Source organism: Pimephales promelas, chromosome 20, assembly GCF_988280905.1.
Source record: "Pimephales promelas chromosome 20, fPimPro1.hap1.1, whole genome shotgun sequence".
In the NCBI taxonomy this organism is placed as follows: domain Eukaryota; kingdom Metazoa; phylum Chordata; class Actinopteri; order Cypriniformes; family Leuciscidae; genus Pimephales; species Pimephales promelas.
The window spans coordinates 18,528,505-18,547,940 of NC_142788.1; the positions used below are offsets into that span (position 1 = coordinate 18,528,505).

The 19,436-nt window shown below is 35.0% G+C and overlaps 2 protein-coding genes across 4 annotated transcripts; one reads left to right on the plus strand and one right to left on the minus strand.

Moving 5' to 3' along the window:
• Positions 1-2: 2 nt before the first annotated feature.
• Positions 3-15,883, plus strand: slc2a1a (solute carrier family 2 member 1a). 3 transcript variants are annotated; one of them, XM_039652975.2, is made up of 10 exons: positions 3-66; positions 10,478-10,573; positions 11,724-11,884; positions 11,978-12,218; positions 12,306-12,468; positions 12,549-12,736; positions 13,439-13,543; positions 13,632-13,733; positions 13,812-14,015; positions 14,101-15,883. In XM_039652975.2, exons 1-10 carry the CDS (start codon positions 4-6, stop codon positions 14,287-14,289), a joined length of 1,512 nt encoding a protein of 503 aa, XP_039508909.2. In that variant the 5' UTR covers position 3; the 3' UTR covers positions 14,290-15,883. The 3 variants fall into 3 exon arrangements, with proteins under 3 accessions (XP_039508909.2, XP_039508910.2, XP_039508911.2); XM_039652976.2 differs by lacking the exon at positions 3-66 and adding an exon at positions 7,902-8,142; XM_039652977.2 differs by lacking the exon at positions 3-66 and adding an exon at positions 7,948-8,142 and having other exon boundaries at positions 10,481-10,573.
• Positions 1,031-5,679, minus strand: LOC148970629 (hereditary hemochromatosis protein homolog). Its single transcript, XM_089124586.1, is given in 3 exon segments — positions 1,031-1,454; positions 1,646-2,333; positions 5,619-5,679. Coding segments are annotated over 3 exon segments (879 nt in total). The 3' UTR covers positions 1,031-1,324.
• Positions 15,884-19,436: the final 3,553 nt, after the last annotated feature.

Sequence of the window (19,436 nt, forward strand, 5' to 3'; positions counted from 1 at the left end):
AGCATGACCGCCTCAGACAAGGCCAAACCTAGTGAGACCACCAGCCTGGTGAGCCCGAGCAAACAGGTAAGTCTCATTTTCAGCATCCGAACATTTTCATTAAAGCGAATTCAATTATACAACATTTCTGATTCAAAACTGTGCACACAAAATATTTCTACCATGTATGTGCTAATGGTTTGTATAGCACATAAACCTATTATATTTATTTTCTTACACAGAATGGATTTCTGGCTATAGTTTTACTGTATTTATTGGATCATACAGTGGCCAAAAAAACATGTAAACATAAATCTGATTGCATTAGAAAATTAAACAGGCTATCTAAGTAAAATATCTTTCTAGAAATTGTCTAAACACTGTATGTTTATTTTAAAAAGAAGAATTTCCACCTAACACACTTTTATTCATATAACCTACTGTTTTTGGACCAAAACTGATGCATAAAAGTACAAACTGATTTTTATAAACTGACTATTGCGTTTTTAACTGATTCGGGCAGAGTTTCCCTTTTTTATCTGTGTTGTTGAGAGAGCTGAAGTGGTCTGGACGGAAGTGGTTCTTGAGGTTTAATCAGATTATTAGATAGGACTGCATGTGCTTTGTTGCTTTCAAATGATACTCCCAGTCCAGTACCTTATCATTTTTCATGCAATCTGGTTCAATTCCGTGGCTGTAGTTTGAGCAGTCTTTGGTTGAAACATGATCAGTGTTTAGTATCACACGTCTGTTTATGTTCACTTTTCTATCCCAGATGATCTCAAATCACATGATCCAAAACCCCTGCTCTATAATGTGCAAGGGGAGTGACACTGCAGTTAATGAAATAAACTTATTCGACATGCTTCGCTGTGCAATTCAGTCTGGGACAGAAGATACGTACTCTAATAAAACATACAGTATAAAAATGTACTGTAATATAAATCTTAGATTCAATTTTACACTATCTTAAACTTAATTTATTGGATAATTCTAATCTCAAATCAGAAAATGATGTAAAAATCAAGTAAAAGTTCAAAACAGTTCTAGCTAAAGTTGTATTTATTTATTTTAAATACAGTTAAATAAATGTAAAAGAAGTGTAAAGACAGGCAACATTAATCATAACATACAATGACAAAACAAAACTATATAATCATTTATATAATAAAAAAATGCATTTATAAAGAGAAATACATATAGAAATAAGAAATATGTTTAAAGTTTCATGTTTTATAGCAAATGTATTATAGTAAGCAGAAAATTGCTTTAAGGATGACAGTGACTTATATAGTTTAGAAAATAATAATATAAAAATATAATTTAAATCAAATTATATTAGCAATTATATTACAGATATTTTTCCCCAAATGGCTTCAGTGTAAGACACATCAGCACTAGTGCAAACACTAACAAGTCCTGCAATTAATCCAATGTGCAGTTTGTTTTCTTCAGTCATACATGAAGAAGCGTCTCTGATGAAAAGCAACAGAAAGATCAGGTCAGATTGATGTCAATCATGTCATAATGAGCTGCTTGATTACTTAGTAGCACTTTACTTTACAGTCCTGTCAAGCATCTTGACCCCTAACCCTGGTATTGGCCACTATGGTAAGTCCACTGCAAGAATAAAAAAATAGTGTTTTATAAAGGAATGTTTGTGAACATCAGTTCTTGAAGACTGCTGTGCTTTATTTGACAGGAGTAGTTGTGTGTAGCGTCAGATAACACAATTGTCATCTGAATCTGGTATGTTTGGTCATGATTTGGCAGGAGACCTGATGATATTCCATCTAAGGCTGGTCGTCCATCAACCATCCACTCCACAGTGATATCTTTGGGGTAAAATCCTGTCACCACACAGTTGAGAGAACCAACACGCTGCCTTCTGATCACAGCTTCAGGGCGAACTATTAGCACAGACAAAACACACTCAGTTAAGATAATCAAAAAATATAGTAAGCTGAGCACTATGAAAACTGGTTTATTAACATGGTTATAACTTTGTTGGATATATATATATATATATATAAATAAATAAACAACAGCACTGGATACAAAACATTCACAAACACACTTGCCTTGCTGGTCAAGTATTGTTTTACTGTGTTTGTAGAATTTCTTGTGTCGAGTAACACAATCACGATGAATATATATGAGATTTTTGTGATTCCAGAGCTCAAACCTATCTAGAATGTTCTTAATGTCCAAATCCTGTGGCAAATATGAGAGCCATTGAGGGCTTTCCATGTCCATAGAGAGACCATGTTCTCCATTGACTGAAAAATGATACAGTCCACTTGATGTTCAATTTTCACTCAGCTAACAGCCATACATTAGCTGTAGGAGTGGACCTGAAAATACAAAATCATCATTGGAACCATTTTTAAAAAATTATTTCATTCCTACACCAGTACTCTATTAAAATAGTAAAAAAAAAAAAACAGAAACTCTCTCATTACATGGTCAGATTAATCTAATATTTCCAAGTATTAAATCTACAGCTCTGTTTTCAGAAGCTGATGCATTATTTGCTAATACTCAATAAATTGGAAACCATTGGGCTTCTAGCTTTATAAATCTTCTTTATACTGTGAAATGTTTTTTTTTTTCATTTAATTTCTGCAAACAAACCGCACTAAAAAGTTTATAAGATGATGACTATTATATATTTTTGATATTGTCTCTTAAATTTTCTCTTTGATTCATGCATAAACAATTTATTTTGATTTTGTTTGTACAATCGTAGTGTGAAAATCCTTCTTCAGTCTACATTTATATGCCATATTTTTCCCTATAATAATTATTTTGCAATTTTATTAAAATTGAGTAAAATTGCTTTAGAATTGCTAAAATTGCTAAAAAAAAAATATAATCAAATAAAAATAAAAATAAAAAACACTTTAGAATACTGATCAGTTTTTTTGTTTTTTTTTTTGGAAAGATTTTTCCAAAAATCCTTGTATTTAGCATAGCAGACAAATTAGGTTAAATAGAAATCTCACTGGAATCTGCAAAAAATATAGGCCTACATAAAAAAATACACGTGCTCTCTTGTGAGTGTTTTCTTGAATAAAGCACATATTAGGTTTGCTTTGGGTCATTGACTAAATTTCAAGTGTCTTGGTTACACAATAAACAATGACAAATTCAGTGTCACAAAAATACAGAGATAGCTACAAAACAGAAGACTAAATTACTTTTGCATTATTGCACAAAAAGGGAATTTCAATATTTCAAAGCAGTCATCCGATTACCGATTTCTATAAATACTTCTCTAAGTTATTTAGAACCTGAGAATTGAGTGTTCAGTATTATTTTGCAATGAAAATAATCAAATTTGGATTTTTAACAAAAAGCTTTACTGCTCACTCGAAAACATTTCTAAGCAGTTACACAGTCTAGTTCACTAGAGGTCAGCATTACACCGCTCATTCCATTGCTAAATAAGAATCAATGGCAAGACAGTGTTTCTAGTTTTTTATTATTTTTTTTACAAACTAAGTTCAAACTCAAGTCTGTTATAATGTGAATGACAGAGTTTATTTATGCATTTGAGCTTACCAAGAGGAAGAACAACATTGCCTTGTTGTCACCGTTATTTCACAAGCTCATGGGCAGTCCTGACATCTCGGAGTCCAGTTTTTCTTTTTCTTTTTTTTTTCGGTTTTGTTCTCAATTCCCTCCCCTCAGCAGGGTTCTTATACAAAATATTATTCCTGATAAATATGAGACTGAAGCTCAGTGGCTACACCGGAGATACTCCATCTGTAACAATAGATAGGGAGACTTGTTGCGTACTTCCTCAAATGACTCCCACCCAGGGGAAAGAAAAACAGAAGGGAGAACTTTTTACTTAACATCTTTTGATTATGCAACGAAAATGCACTTCTTCCTCTCATATGTCTTTAAGTTAGTCTTTAAGTGCTATTTTTAGGCATGATAATATTAATAATTCATTACATTTGTATATCTATCTATCTATCTATCTAGATCTAAATAATAAATTGATAATAATATAATTATTTAATAATAAATAATAAATTGAATGCAATTTAAGTCACTTTGAATATAATAAACTTCCTAATATATATATATATATATACTGTATATATATATATATATATATATATATATATATATATATATATATATATCTCAACTTAATTAGATTACTTTATTAACACTGCAACACTTTTGGTGCGTGATGCAGTTCATTTTTTAAGACTCTACTAATATGATATTTACTGTAATCCTATATTCAAAAGGATTAATGATTTTAACCCTAATCTAAATCCTTCAGTTTAAAGTCCAACACAAGAAGCACTTTCATTTTAGACTTACTATTGGACCCTCGCAGTGGATCAAGGCCACCAAGACAGATATACAAAGTTGTAGCAGAAGTGGGATTTATGCCTATTGGACAGGGGCTTTCGGTGCTTTGTTGTCCACAAGCTCCGAGTGAATGCTTTGTAAAGGGCTCATTATCTGCTTTTTTTTCTCCAGATTTTTTGAGGGCAGACAGGACACGTCTCTAATTGGAGCAATTGAAAATTAGGGTACAGCACTACTCATAGGGAACACAAGGCTCCTCACCAATACTGTTGGAATGGGCCTCTCCATTAGCATGAGTCATAAATGCTCCATCATTGTTAGTCTAAAGTTTCCATTTAATCCACAAGAAGGTGCTCTTTCATTCAGTGCCATGAGCCTCAATGACAGTGTCAGTCCAGATAATGAAAATGACCGAGATGAGGACACAAAGAGATGATGGTGTGGACGCTTGCTTGATCAGATTGGTCAAGCCTGGCTTAAACAATGACTGTCTCCATTAGAAATTTGTGAACTGACTGACCCAAAACCAGTGCATGTGTCAATCCATTTTAAATTCACAATTCAATTCAAATTGATTTGTATAATGCTTTTCACCATACATATTGTTTCAAAGCAGCTTTACAAAAAAAGAGCATTTCAGAAATGTACATAGAAAAAATACAGTTAGTTAGTTATCAATACAGTTATCAAGTATTAATTTAGGGCCTATAACAAATCGCCGGCGTTGAGTTGTCTCTTCACAGGTCTTCACAGTCTCCATGAGAGGCTGGATACAAACTGGAGCTGACGAACGCCATTTACCTTGGGACTAGCGTCCTGAGATAACAGCAGAAAAGCAGATGGGAAATAATTAGTAAAGCTGCTGTTCATAAACTCAATGCATTCGATCTGATTCAACAGTACTATAAAAGGTAAGCATTATGGGAATGCTTGGCTAAAGAGATCGTCTTTAATCTAGTTTTAAACTGGGACGGCGAGTCTGAGCCTCGAACAATATCGGGAAGACTATTCCTGTGTTTAGGAGCAAAATGTGAGAACACCCTCCCTCCTTTAGTGGACTTAGATAATTTGCAGATGGGCTAACATATTAATCTTGATGCCAACGCTACGATGAACAGACAGCAAGAGTTTTGATCATCATGTCAAACCACTGCCACTGTACAAACTGGATCTGGGAACAGTGCTGTATAATAACCATATTCTTTCGCCAATGTTAGTGATAATGCTATGAATGGGCCCACTGTATATTGCTCTTACAGTCAGAATTTGTAGCATGCATTCAGTCAATGCCTCAAAATGCTAACCCGCACTTTTCAGAGAGGCCAGCTCTCTGAATCGATATGCACCAATAGGAGATGCTGGCATTATGGCCTTACTCAACAGGCTGCCCACTGCTGTCTAAAGAGCCATGTCCACTTTGTGAGAGAAATCTCCAAATTCTCCATGGGGTAAATGAGAGGCCTGTCATAGAGGCATCCAAAACAGAGCTAAGCAACATAGACATTGCACCTGAACAAATAAGTCAGCAGCAGTAATAAAGTCTTACTCAAGGTTGTCAGGGTATCCTACATCAGACAGATTTGTAATCCTTGATGGCGGCTCTGAGCAGAAAAATATATAAAGAAATAAATAAAGAAAATAAACCAAACTTCAGTCAAAATTTAAAAAAAAAAAAATTAAAAATGAATGACTTCCGGTCGTTTCGGAGCCGTATCGGAGTTGGTCGTTTGTTGTTCATACAGTTCTTGCCTTTTATATGAAATATAAATAACTAAATGGCTTTAAGTCCAAACAATAACATATATTTGACGTATATTAAATATATATTTATATAGCTATAATATAATCAGCCTGACTACACTACACAATAACAAAAGTCATTTTAGATGGTCCGGTAGAATTAACGTAAGGTAACAATTACAGTGTCATGACATTTTCCTGTGAAGGATGAGTTTAAGGACACAATGGTGTAATCCTCCGGTCATGTGACCTCTTGAAGCTGAAACATGCCCGGTGCGGTGCACCTCTCTCTCTGACTCAACTTCGCATGACTGGAAATTCACTCAGTACAGTTTTAATGGCACTGTTTTGACTTAAAGCAACTTCATTTAGTTATTTAAGACAATAAAGTTATAAATCTGTTTATGTTACCAGATGACACACATTTCGAGCCTTTTTAATAGAGAGTAACTTTTTATTATAATGTATTTGTTTTTTAAATCAAACAATATTTAGTATGACTTTGATAAACGCACGGCATTATAAAATTTGAACCTTTTTTTATAGGTTTTGGCAATAGTTCTCTGTTTGCAGTATTCACTTTGTACATATGAATGGATGACCTTTTCATTTCATCCTTCTCAGATTGCTGTCAAGTGAGAGGTGTTGGCGATTATAGCCATGCAAACAACAATGCTTTCATTGATAAGTATCCTATTCAGAAATAGACCAGAGATAAGTGTGTAGTGGACTGCAGGCAGTAGCCTATATCTGAATGAAAACTCTCATCTGCTCAGTGTTGTGTGGACTTTCCGCGGTATTATATGAATCTTAGAATTACCCCTAATTGTAAACAATCAACCAAGACAAACTGCTTACAATTTACAAAAGAAAATGACATTTGAGGAAATAAATAGCCATGGCAACATATCTTTGATATACTGAACAATACCAACCTACACCCTCCAAACCCACCCTGTCTTTGATCCATCATTTGTCTGTTATTGTTTATAATGCCTATCAAAGAGCATTTATGTAATCCTGCAGAACCAAAGTCAACAGAAACATTCCTTTCTTTTTATTGAAAAATTCTTTCTTATGAAATGAAGCCTATAAAAAAGAAGAGTCCTGCCCCCCTCCATTTGCATACAATTGTGCCGGACTCTTTCCTACTGTGATGAACAAAACCCAAGGATATTGTATCAGAATAAAATAACAATGACAAATGTTATTTTATTCTGATAGGCAGGTAGTGGATAATCTGCAGCACTACCTTCCAGATTATCAAATCTATCCATGAGTATTATTTTTTATTATTTTATATTATTATACAAAGCTGAATCTTTCTTTCTGACAAAAAGTCAGATGTAATAGCAGTGCCAGATATTTTCATTGGCCTATTTTAAACTAAGATATATGCATTGATCTTTATGATCAGTATAGTCATCCATGATACCTTATAAAAAGAATTATATTTAAAAACGCAGCCTCTATTCCTTGCATGTATTACGACAAAACATGACTCGGACATGCGTACAACTATATATATATATATATATAATTTTTTTTGTCTTAGACGCATATTATTTATGTGTGTGTGTTTTTTTTTTTTTTTTTTTTTTTTTTTAAACATGGATATCAAATCTGGTTAAGGCATGTGTGATCATTCTGGTACAACTTTAGAAACCAAGGAATGTCTCTCAGGGTTGTCCAGATTACAACGAAAAGTCGACGCATTTTCGTGCAGCCAATCAGGGAGCCCATTTCCTTACATGCCTGTGTACACACGGCCACATGCAGAGCCATGTATTCAGACTCTGGCCACATGGTTAAAGGTAACCAAGCAACAGCCAATCAGAACCTATGCTCGAGAATTTATATTAAGCGCTTTACACACTGATGGCAGTTATCTGAAAACACCTGACAGACTAAATGACTAAGATCGACTAATATATGCTTCTTTCAAAATGATAAATAGGCTGATACATTGTGGATATTAAATTATGATATTTTCGCTTTTTTTCCACCACAACGAAAAGAAGAAAATTATCTATTCTATAACTTTTTAAAAAACTTTTTAAACCTGCCACCATGGAGTCTAATAAAAAGGTAAGGTAATATTGCCTGCCTAATAACCTTAGTGTAGTAATAATTAACTGTAGTCATACTTTTATTTATAAAGGCGATGCATTCCCTAATGTTGTCATCTAGCCTAACGTTACCGTTTCAAAAGTTTGCCAGTAAAGCCCGATGGATATAACTGGGAGAGAGTTGTAACTGTTTCAGTAAATATTTAAATAGAACTAACGTTACCAACTAAGCAAAACTAGATTTTATCTAAACCCATATTTTAGAGAGAATCGAGATGAATAAAATGAAAGCACACTTTAATAAAACCTTTAGCTTATTGTCAATATGTTTTTTATTGATGTTTATCTACCTCGACAAATAGTAAAACTGTGTAAAATAGTCAAATTGATTGGATTTTGCATAGTTACACTGAGCCATGTTACTCAGTTTTTCCCAATACCCATTTTTGTCTCACTCTCATGCAACAATGGTCTCATGTCACAAACCCATAAGTAATGGGAATATGTGATAAAACCTTCTAAAGACCTCTCAGACCACAGCATTACGATATGTAGGGGAGAGGCAGATTAATTACTTTAACCCTTATTTTCACATTGACATAAATGTGATATATTTTGCTTGCCAGGGAAGTAAAGTGATGAACGAAGGCTAAACATAAAGATGATCATAGCCTCTTGTGAACAAGAGAGTAGTTGCAGGGTTAGTTAAGGTCTCTAAGGAAAAATGCAAATGGAAAGTATTTACAGAATATTTTTTTAAAAATAAGAGAAAATCTGCTATTTTTTTCGAGACAATTGTCTGTTTTTGCATCAAACGCCTGCTTTTAGATGTAGAAGGTCCATTAGAAAGATTGGCATGTCGAAATTAATTGTCAAATTTATTTATATTTGCACAGACAGCGTATTGATTTCTTTATTTCATACATACTCCAAAATGAATTGTCACTGCCACTCGGACGGTACCCTGTAAAAAAGGTTCTAATATGCACTATTTAGGTACTATTCACTTTTGGTACCATTGTGGTATAGTTTACTAATATGCACTTTAAGGTGTAGCCTACCACTGACAGCTTTTGTTCCTTTTTTTTCTTTTTCTATATTTTCCAAAATATTTTTTTCCCAGGAATCAACCAGTGCTTTGCACTTGATTAATCTATGTGCATATGTTAATTATAACAGACAAATTTTTGTATAACCATTAAATTTGGTTTATTTTTATAATTGCGTGTTAATAATAGAGCGTTATTAGAGAGCTTATTATTGGGCAAAACTTAAGAAAAAAATAGCCTTTAAAGTTTAAACCCATTTGCCTCAGTGGCTCAGAGGACATTGCATTGCTTATGTTTCTGTAAATTCATTTAATCTGGAATGTTAAGCTTTTCCGAAGGATTTGAGGCCTAACATCATCTAGTGAACATGCAAAAAACACACATCAGTTAATTAGTTTTTATTCATTTTGCTTACGGTAACTGCAATTAATTGCATGTATTAATCTGTGTATTTATAATATTTAGTTTAGTTTATTTAGGTTTAGCCTACTTGCAAACATTCTGAGTCCGAGCAGTACAGAGCATGGCCGCCAGGGGGCGCAATGAACCTGCCACAACAGTCCCCTTCTATTTGCAGGGAATGTTTGCTAAAACACACCGGCCAGATTAAAACACTATTAAAAGGCTACTGATGTAACCATCTTAAGTTTGAGAATAACTGCTTGTTAATGGGTAGAAAATTGGATTCCATGATAGAATGCTTAGGAGCATATCAAATCACATGTTGAGTTACAGTGTTTTTTGTAAGGTTAATACAGACTATACGTGCTAGTGCCCAAGATAAAGTGGTTGTCTTTAAAGGCCTGTTTAACATGTTATGTAAGAGCTTGCGGTTGTTTGAGTGGATTGGAATAAGAGGCTAGAGTAGTCATGTGTGCGTGCATTGGTTCAGGTGCTGCCGGATCGGATCTGTAATAGGATCATACTTGATAATCAACAGGGTTTCCCTCATTCAGCATGTTACTGCATTGTGAGTCCACAGTTCTTTGGAATAAAGAGAACCTTTGTTATTTGGTGGTTAAAAAAAACTACCAAACATTGCTAGTTTTTTTGACTATTAGATACTGATTGATTGAAACACTCCATAGAAACTGCACAATCATTCCGTAAACCCTGCGTAAAATGTCTAATCAAGCTCACAGCAATTAATTGTCACAGTGGACTTTTAGATTTTGCCTTAAACAGAAGTGTTCTCAATATTGTTCTATTAAAGGTTGAATCAGAAGGATTTAGTTATAATAGTTGCGAACCAACTTAAATATTGCTTTATAGTTTAACTAAAAAGTTGTTCCTCTTCCCTTACAGCAGTTGACACTTAATCTGTTGATGTCTGTGGGGACTGCTGTGATTGGCTCCTTGCAGTTTGGCTACAACACAGGAGTCATCAATGCCCCTCAGAAGGTGAACACTTATACCGACATGACATATGTCACATAAGCACTTATATATAATATGGCGATTTGAATAAATGGAAAGATTGTTTTCTCTGTATTCATTGTGCTATTGTTGATGGTTGCATGTTAGTGTTATTATGTAATGCATCTAAATTTAGATTAGCTGTAGATATGCTGTATTAACCCTCCTTCTAGAATAGCCTATTAAAATGTGCTGATTCACACGTGCAGAGCGTTCTAATAATGGACAAGCACTGCTGAGATTCTTATAATGACACTTTTTCACCATGAATAATGACTGAGTAAGTGACATTGAACCCTTTATGGGTCACATTACCTTAGGGTTCTGGATAAATCCCATATACTTGAGAGAATCCTATATATAGAGTGGGAAATCATGTGCCATAGGTTACATTAGTCTTATAACAGGATAAAGAGAGAAAGTCAAAAGTCAAGGAGATGGTAAGGACGTCATCATTACTGTGACGTGGATCTTAAGATTGTTAAGTAAATTGTTGATTATTATTTTTTTTTGACCATTCAAAAGTTTGGAGTCAACATGCTTGCTCACCAAGGCTACAAATATCAAAAATACAATAAAGCAATTATGAGATATTACAATTTTAAAATATTTTTTTTAATTTAATTGAGATTTATTGTAATTTATTTATGTCATGACAAAGCTGAATTTTCAGCAGCCATAGCCTACTCCAGTCTTTAGTGTCACTTAAGAAATCAATGTTGAAAAATGAATGTTTACTTTTTGTCAATTTAATGCATCACTGCTGAATAAATCTTGCTGACCTCAAACTTTTGAACGGTACTGTTCATGTTCAACTTTGTGAGTGAATAGATTTTCTTGCATTTTTTTTAAATCATTTTAATTCATTTAAGAAGAAAGTAAGTCACAATAATAAGCCAGGGCTTGTTTATGTTTGTTGATGATCAGCTTCTTATGCAATCTTTCTGACTCAGCAATCAGTATGAAGTAACACTGCTCCCTCTGCTGACTGCAATATAGAACTGCTGGAGCAAAATAATGACTTGACTGAAGTTACAAAGCCATACAAACATAAATTATTTGAGGTATCAAATGAACACTCTCTCTAATAATTCTCATACCCAAGGAGTAATGCTTTATTTTCTCTCTCTCATAGATCATCGAAATCTTCTACAATGAGACATGGCAACGTAGATATTCAGAGCCCATACCGCCAACCACTTTAACTACGCTCTGGTCTGTATCAGTGGCCATTTTCTCTGTAGGTGGCATTTTTGGCTCCTTCTCGGTGGGCCTCTTTGTAAACCGCTTTGGCAGGTAACTTGACTATGCAATCAGAACTTTACAAACACTCCACTTGTATTCTGGATTTGGGTGTCTTTAAACTTTCTCTTTCTAATCTGTTAACAGGAGGAACTCAATGCTCATGGTTAATGTTTTGGCCTTCATATCTGCTGCTTTAATGGGCTTTTCCAAGCTGGCTGAATCCTGGGAAATGCTTATTATTGGACGCTTCATCATCGGTCTTTACTCTGGCCTGTCCACAGGCTTTGTACCAATGTATGTAGGGGAAATCGCCCCAACTTCATTACGTGGGGCGCTTGGTACACTTCATCAGCTTGGTATTGTTACAGGCATCCTCATGGCACAGGTTAAATAAAGTGTTTTCTTTATTTTGAGACCACCTTTAGCTATCATTAAGCCTTTCTGATTGTAGATTCTTTTTTTTTTTCTATAGATCTTTGGTATTAAAGAAATCATGGGGACTTCAACAATGTGGCCCTTCCTACTTGGCTTTACTTTCATCCCAGCCTTACTGCAGTGTGCCATACTGCCCTTCTGCCCCGAGAGCCCACGCTTCCTCCTCATCAACCAGAAAGAGGAGGCCAAAGCTAAGACTGGTGAGTTTTTTAGGTCGCACTTAAGATGCTGTCTAGGGTGTTTGCATAAAGAAGTCGCCCTAACTAACTCATTTCCACAGTGCTGAAGAAGCTGCGTGGCACTGATGATGTGGAAGAAGACATGCAGGAGATGAGGGAAGAGAGCAGGCAGATGATGAGGGAGAAGAAGGTCACCATCCCTGAGCTGTTCCGCTCATCGCTCTACCGCCAGCCCATCTTCATTGCCATCATGCTGCAGCTCTCCCAGCAGCTCTCCGGTATCAATGCTGTACGTTTTCCTGTTTACTTCCTTATCTAATATTTATCTGTCAATCGAATCCATCCATCCTTCCACCTTTCATTCAAATTCTATTGATTTTTAAATTAGAAATACATAGTATTTATTTAAAGGTAAATAAAACAAACATTTATTTTTTTATTAATATCATTATTATCAGGGCTTGACATTAATTTCTTTGCTCACCACACCAGCTAGTGGTTTTCCATATTTACTAGCCGCTCACTGGCACCATTTGCACACCTGTAGCAGTGGATGACTATTATTCTGTTGCGCGGAACTGGGGAACAACTGATGATGGCACTGTTTGATGTTTGGTTGACCAATCGGTGGAAAGGGGCGTGTAATTCCCGCGCATATAGAGATATAATATTTAAGCTGTTTATCCATTTTGGTTTTACTGTGTTTCCATTTGGTGATCCAAATTAAGATGCTTTTAATGAAACCCGAGAGGTTTCTGTTCCTCCATTGAAAGTCCCGGTGTTCCACAACTTTCAAAAAGGTCTAAAAAAGGTCATAAAGGGCACCTTAAAAAAATGAATCCATATGAACTGATTGGTTTAACCCTTTCACACATAGTGGGCAGCTATTTAAAAAGCATTTTCTTAAATTTGTAAGGGTTGAGTAATATCTGTAGCTGCCATTTCATAAACAGTGATTTGAATGTTCAGTGAATGTAATTGTGTTTTTCAGGTTTTTTATTACTCTACCGCTATATTTGAGAAAGCAGGGGTGTCTGAGCCAGTCTATGCTACCATTGGGGCTGGAGTTGTGAACACAGCATTCACAGTGGTGTCGGTAAGTTAGTAAGAGCATATTTATTCTGAATTTGTCCTTTGTTTCAGACCGGTAATCCGGTAAATGCTTGTATCCCCCTCTGATTTAGCTGTTCATAGTGGAGCGAACTGGCCGAAGATCACTCCATCTTGTTGGGCTGATGGGAATGGCTGCGTCTTCTGTTCTCATGACCATAGCTATGGCGCTACTAGTATGTATATGATTACACTGATTTTTGGCCGTAAACTTTAATGTTTAATGCTGTTTATTCACTGATTGTCCTTCTCAGGAAGAAGTGAAATGGATGTCGTACGTCAGCATTGTAGCCATCTTCAGTTTTGTGGCATTTTTCGAGATCGGACCAGGCCCGATCCCATGGTTCATTGTGGCAGAACTTTTCAGTCAAGGCCCCAGGCCCTCTGCCATCGCTGTCGCTGGTTTCTCCAACTGGTTTGCCAACTTCTTGGTGGGAATGTCCTTCCAGTATATTGCGGTATGTAAACATGAACACAAGTAATATTCTTTCTTTTCTTGTCGTCCTCACATGTTCAAATACTCGCTGTTTGTTCCCTTTATAGGAACTGACTGGCCCGTATGTTTTCATCATCTTCACTGTCCTCCTGCTGATATTCTTCGTCTTCACCTACTTCAAAGTTCCTGAGACCAAAGGCCGATCATTTGACGAGATCTCAGCAGGCTTTCGCTCAGGGGCAGAGAAGTACACCCGAGATGATCTGAATACACTGGGAGCAGACTCACAGCTCTGAGCTCTGCGTCATGTTTATACAGTACTGCTATAAACTAACCAAGTGACTGTCCTGTTCACAATGGCAAACTACGCTATTACTCCTACTAGGAATGCAGTAGGTTGTGAAGTGTTTACTTTACATATTTTTCCAATTGCATTGAATATTCTGCTGAGTTTTGCCCTCAGTTTTGCTTGAGAACGCCATGACCAGCCCTATACCAGCTCTAACCAGCATAAACAGGTCTGGATCAACTTGAAATTCATGCTGGTTTATGCTGGATTGTTCAGCAGGGTACTCAACTGACTTGCCAAACTGTGCATTATTTGACCAGCACACACTACTTCTAAATATTTACTCATTATTTCACTGGACTGACAAAAGAGTGAATATTTTGTATACAAAGTTATATTAAATATTGCAAAATAACCATATTTATTTCTGAGATCGTAACCAGACATCTTTCTCTAATGTAAAACAACCAACAATGTAACAACTGTGTACCTGTCTACAGTTTAAAAAAAAAAAAACATTTGTAGCATACAATCTTTCCACACATTTACATATTTTTAGATACTGTACTATTATATTTCACATACCATATTTTAAAAATAATATGCTGTATAAGTATGGTGTAGCATGCAGTATTTTAGTATTACACTTCAGATACAGGAGCACAGTGGCTATAGTGGCTAAACTGCAGCATGTCTTTTTTTTCTCACACCTTAACCTTCACTATTCTGAAATGGTGAATAGCATCTAAATCTAAATAATAATCAGAATTTCTGTAAGTTCACATGTATATGAATAAGGTTATTGCATATTTGTGATCTACTAGATGATTTGAATGATTTTATTCGCACAATTTAACTTAAAGATGTATTTTTTCTTAGACTTTTAACTGTTTTAACGATTATTTGCTATTGTCCAGTTAACACATGATGACTTCTGACATGTCTGCTGATGTTATATCAATCATGATTATGTTAGAATTGCATATTGCAACATAATGGTGTCAGATTTTGATACATGTTTATTAATACTTGAACTGTAGCTTTACCAAGGAGTGTCAAGATACTAACACAAGGAATAGGCTACAAACGCAAAACAATTATTGCACTCCTGCTTTTCAAACGTGTGGATTTGGTCTCCAATACTCTGAGGTTTTATGCACATGCTAGGCATTATGAAATGAAACAGGCTTCTAAAATTTCTTATGTACAAAATATGTGTTTTTATGTATAAAGTTATATGTGCTACATTCATCCAGAGGATGTAAATAAGTTCAGGTTTACTAAAGCATTTTGTAATAGATATGCTTTTTAACTTCCTAAAAGATGAGATATGGTTTTGTTCAATATGTCATAGAAATTGCATTAGAAATCCAACACAAGTGCCAAGACATGTCCTTGCTGGGTATCCTACATTTTCTAAATAATAGAATTTTAGTTGGAAATAAATCAAATAAACAAAACTGCAACAGAGAATTAAATGTTCTTATTTTATTTATTTTTTTAGTCTCTGTTTAGATCATTGCTTAGTATTAATGTTTAAATAAATTAAAGGTGTTTAAAATAAATAAAATTCATAAATAAATCCACAATTATTCCCAACACCAGAAGATGGCAGTATTTCTCTTTGTGATTGTACAATACTTTCTGGGCGGTATACAAGTCCAAATAGTTTTGGTTACCCAAAACAACAAAAAGGAGATTTGCCAATATATCTTATTTTATGTTCAACAGAATTTTTTTTTTTTTAGGAAAGTCATGGCACATCATGAGGATGAGTAAAGGGTTGAACTATCCATGAAAGTTAAGTCCCCATGAAATGTAAGTTTTTTGTGTTTTAGTAGCCTATGTTAGCCTTAAAGGTAGCCTACAATATGCTGGATATTTGCTGTAAAATATCCAAAAATCCACTAAGACAATGTTATATATTTTGTTTAGTTGATTACTTATAATATCCCAAATGTTTCTAACTATTTGTAAATCGTGATAAAATAACGATTTTAACCAAAGAAACAGGGCGTGTGAGAAGTCTCCAGTCAATGGCGTCATATGGTTTCCGCCAGGTTTGACCATGGGTTTGATCAGTTTGACCTCGTATGCTCGCTCGTTATGCTGTTGTTGTTGTTTTGTTCAAACATATGGAACATGGCAAGCAGACTTTGAGACAAAAAGAGGACTAAAACGAAGATCAACATCTTTCAAGATGCCAAGAGCTCCATGTTCGCAAATAACTTGCAGAGACGCACTTGCATGTTATTAAACAGGTAAGCAAATGTTGAGCATGGTGAGCAAACATGATGAAAAATTAGAATATGATCTGCATTTTATTCTCTAATGTTAATCAGGCTTAGTCTCATATACAGCCAACAAACAACCTAACTAACAACATTCAACTCAACACACTCAAATGCCTTTTAGTTGTTAGAGCAAGTGAAGCAGTGCTCATTCTCCTTTTCCGCTTTCTCCTCTTTTTTAAGTACAAAACAACCACAATTGCCAGTGTCCTATTCAACTTGCTCTATTTGTTTACCACTAGCACATACTGATGAAGTTTTATTCTTCTAAACTAACTTGATTCAAAAGTTTATTATATCTATGTCGTATTGTGTTTTGTAATGATCTTATAGAATTGCCGTAGCAGGTATTCACGCATATTCTAACGTTTTAATCACAAAAGTTTATTAGTTAAAGTTCACTAAATGTATAAACTGAATTCACAAACAGAAATCGCTCTTTCGCTAACTGACGCTACATTGACACAAAGATCAGTATTGTTGTTGTTTTTAATGATTAAATAGATTTACTGATCACACATCATAAAAATTGTATAAAGAGATGTGATATCACAAAATGTCTAATAAATGCCTAACATACAGTATGGCACTAATGTGAGAAATATTTGGCAGTGATAACAATTAATTTTCTACAGCTGTTTGTGTTAATGTATTGCCCATAATACAGGAAACCATTTCAATAGAAGTCATCCATCTTAATTTGTTCACTGTGATGGAAAAAAAATGTGCATTTAGACCTATAGTGACAGTTTAGTGGTCCAGTCTGTCGATTGCTAGCAAAATCCTCTTAACGTACTAATGGACAGAGCCAGAGTCATAATGATCAACATTATGACAGCACCACGGGTGTCTTGTGGTTTTGTCATAAAGCAACAGATTGCAGCATCCTGTCAGAATAAATTATGGGTTTTCATGTAATTTAAGTGGCAACAAAAATACTGTAGAACTCAACATCAGCTTTAACATTTAGGCAACAGTTACCTATGTACAATGAATTTCCTTATAGGATTAAAATTCAATGAGAGACAGCAACACTACTGTCAATTCCATATCATATTAAAGGGGCACTTGGCAACTATTTCAACTTAATAAAACCGTTTAGAAATCATTTGAATCAATAACCTGTTCTGGAGAGCATCCCCAGGTGAAAAAACACAAATAATTCTATGATACTGTGTATGATGTATTACCCATTTGGTAGACACAGGTCCACACGATAGATTTGGTCGGCTCCGATAATGACAGAAGTACATGAGCAGCGGTAGAAAGCGGGACGAAGGCACCGCAAGGGAGTTTCTTTATGACAGTGTTGTGAAATATAGCTATGCCGCACAGCTGTATGAGAACACATGCCACAACAAAAGTGGAAATCAGCGAAGATAAAACTAGAGTTGCCAAGTGCCCCTTTAAAAACTAAACAAAGCATAAAAATGCAGACGCTGCAGCTGGAATGCTGACTGTGTGGGCATAACCTAAATAGATTTTTCAAAATTAAAAAAAAAAAGGGGGAAGAAGAAATCCATTAATTTGTATGTGCAGTCATGCAGACACAGTCTGCTGAAGAGATTATTAATTGCTTTCTCTCTGCAGCTCCTGTTCTCATCAGCTCCCCTCTGATTTCACATCACAGAGTCATAGCCAAACTCCCACCACATTACAATTTCATAGCACTGGAAAATATCTTCTCAACCTTTTTTTTTTTTAAGATTAAAGAGTAACAAACAAGCAAAATCCTCTAATTTACCTTAAGTAAAACCTATGCCTTGAGGCAGAACTACACTCTTAAGTAAAATGGTTCTAAACAGTACCAAATTAGGGTTCTTTGGTTTGTAACAATTGCATAACCCTTTTTGGTGCTAAAAAAAGCCCTTTCTATTAGGTCCCATGAAGAATCATGTTTTGAAAATGCTCATTATTATCATTATTTAAAAAAAAAAAAAAAAACAATGGATCATAAATTCCATATCTCTGTTACTGTGAGTATCCTTAACCGAACAGAGCTGTTAAACTAAAAGAGAAAAATACATGATTGTTAGGAAATGATTGGTACAATTTTTAAAGTTATAATTTATAGACATTTTTAAGAAAGAAATCGTTTACTTGTTGAGAGTATGTTGATAGTCTGTGTAGTAACTATAGTTGTAACTGAGCTCCAGAAAATCACAGAGCCCTAAACTCTAACACAATCAATGAACCATTTCATCAAATAAAGGGTTCTTCGGGACGATACGGTACTAAATAGAACTGTTACTACGTGTAAAGAACCTTTAAAGAACCATATTTTTTTTAGAGTGTAGGCCACAGAACGCTTGACGATGTGTATAATAAATCTAGTGAAAGAGTTGCGGAATGACTTCTCTTCACAGTCCGCTAATTAAATTTGTTCCTTAGTTGGATGTAGAGCTAGATACACACTCAGTTTTAATGAGAGCCTGATCTTTTTACCCTCTATGCTCCTCACAGGATGTATCCTATGATTCACAGACCATACAACCCAAGAGACAACATGGAGTCTATATTGCACGCATTGTGCTTTATACTACAGCATTTTCTCAATTTTCTTACTTTAAAGGGGACCTATTGTGCCCCTTTTTACAAGATCTAATATAAGTGTCACCAGAATGTGTCTGTGAAGTTTTAGCTCAAAATACCCCACAGATCACTTATTATAACATGTTTTTTAAATGCCTTTTTGAGGGGAAGGAAAAAACATATTGTTTTCGTGAATATATCTTAATAAATAAAGGCAAATGAGTTGACCCATTAATCATAAACAGCACTGTTTTAGAACATGCGTTCTCAGTTCCAGGGCAATGTGACGTACTTTTGTAAAGGCCCCGCCCATGACTGCTGACTGACACTG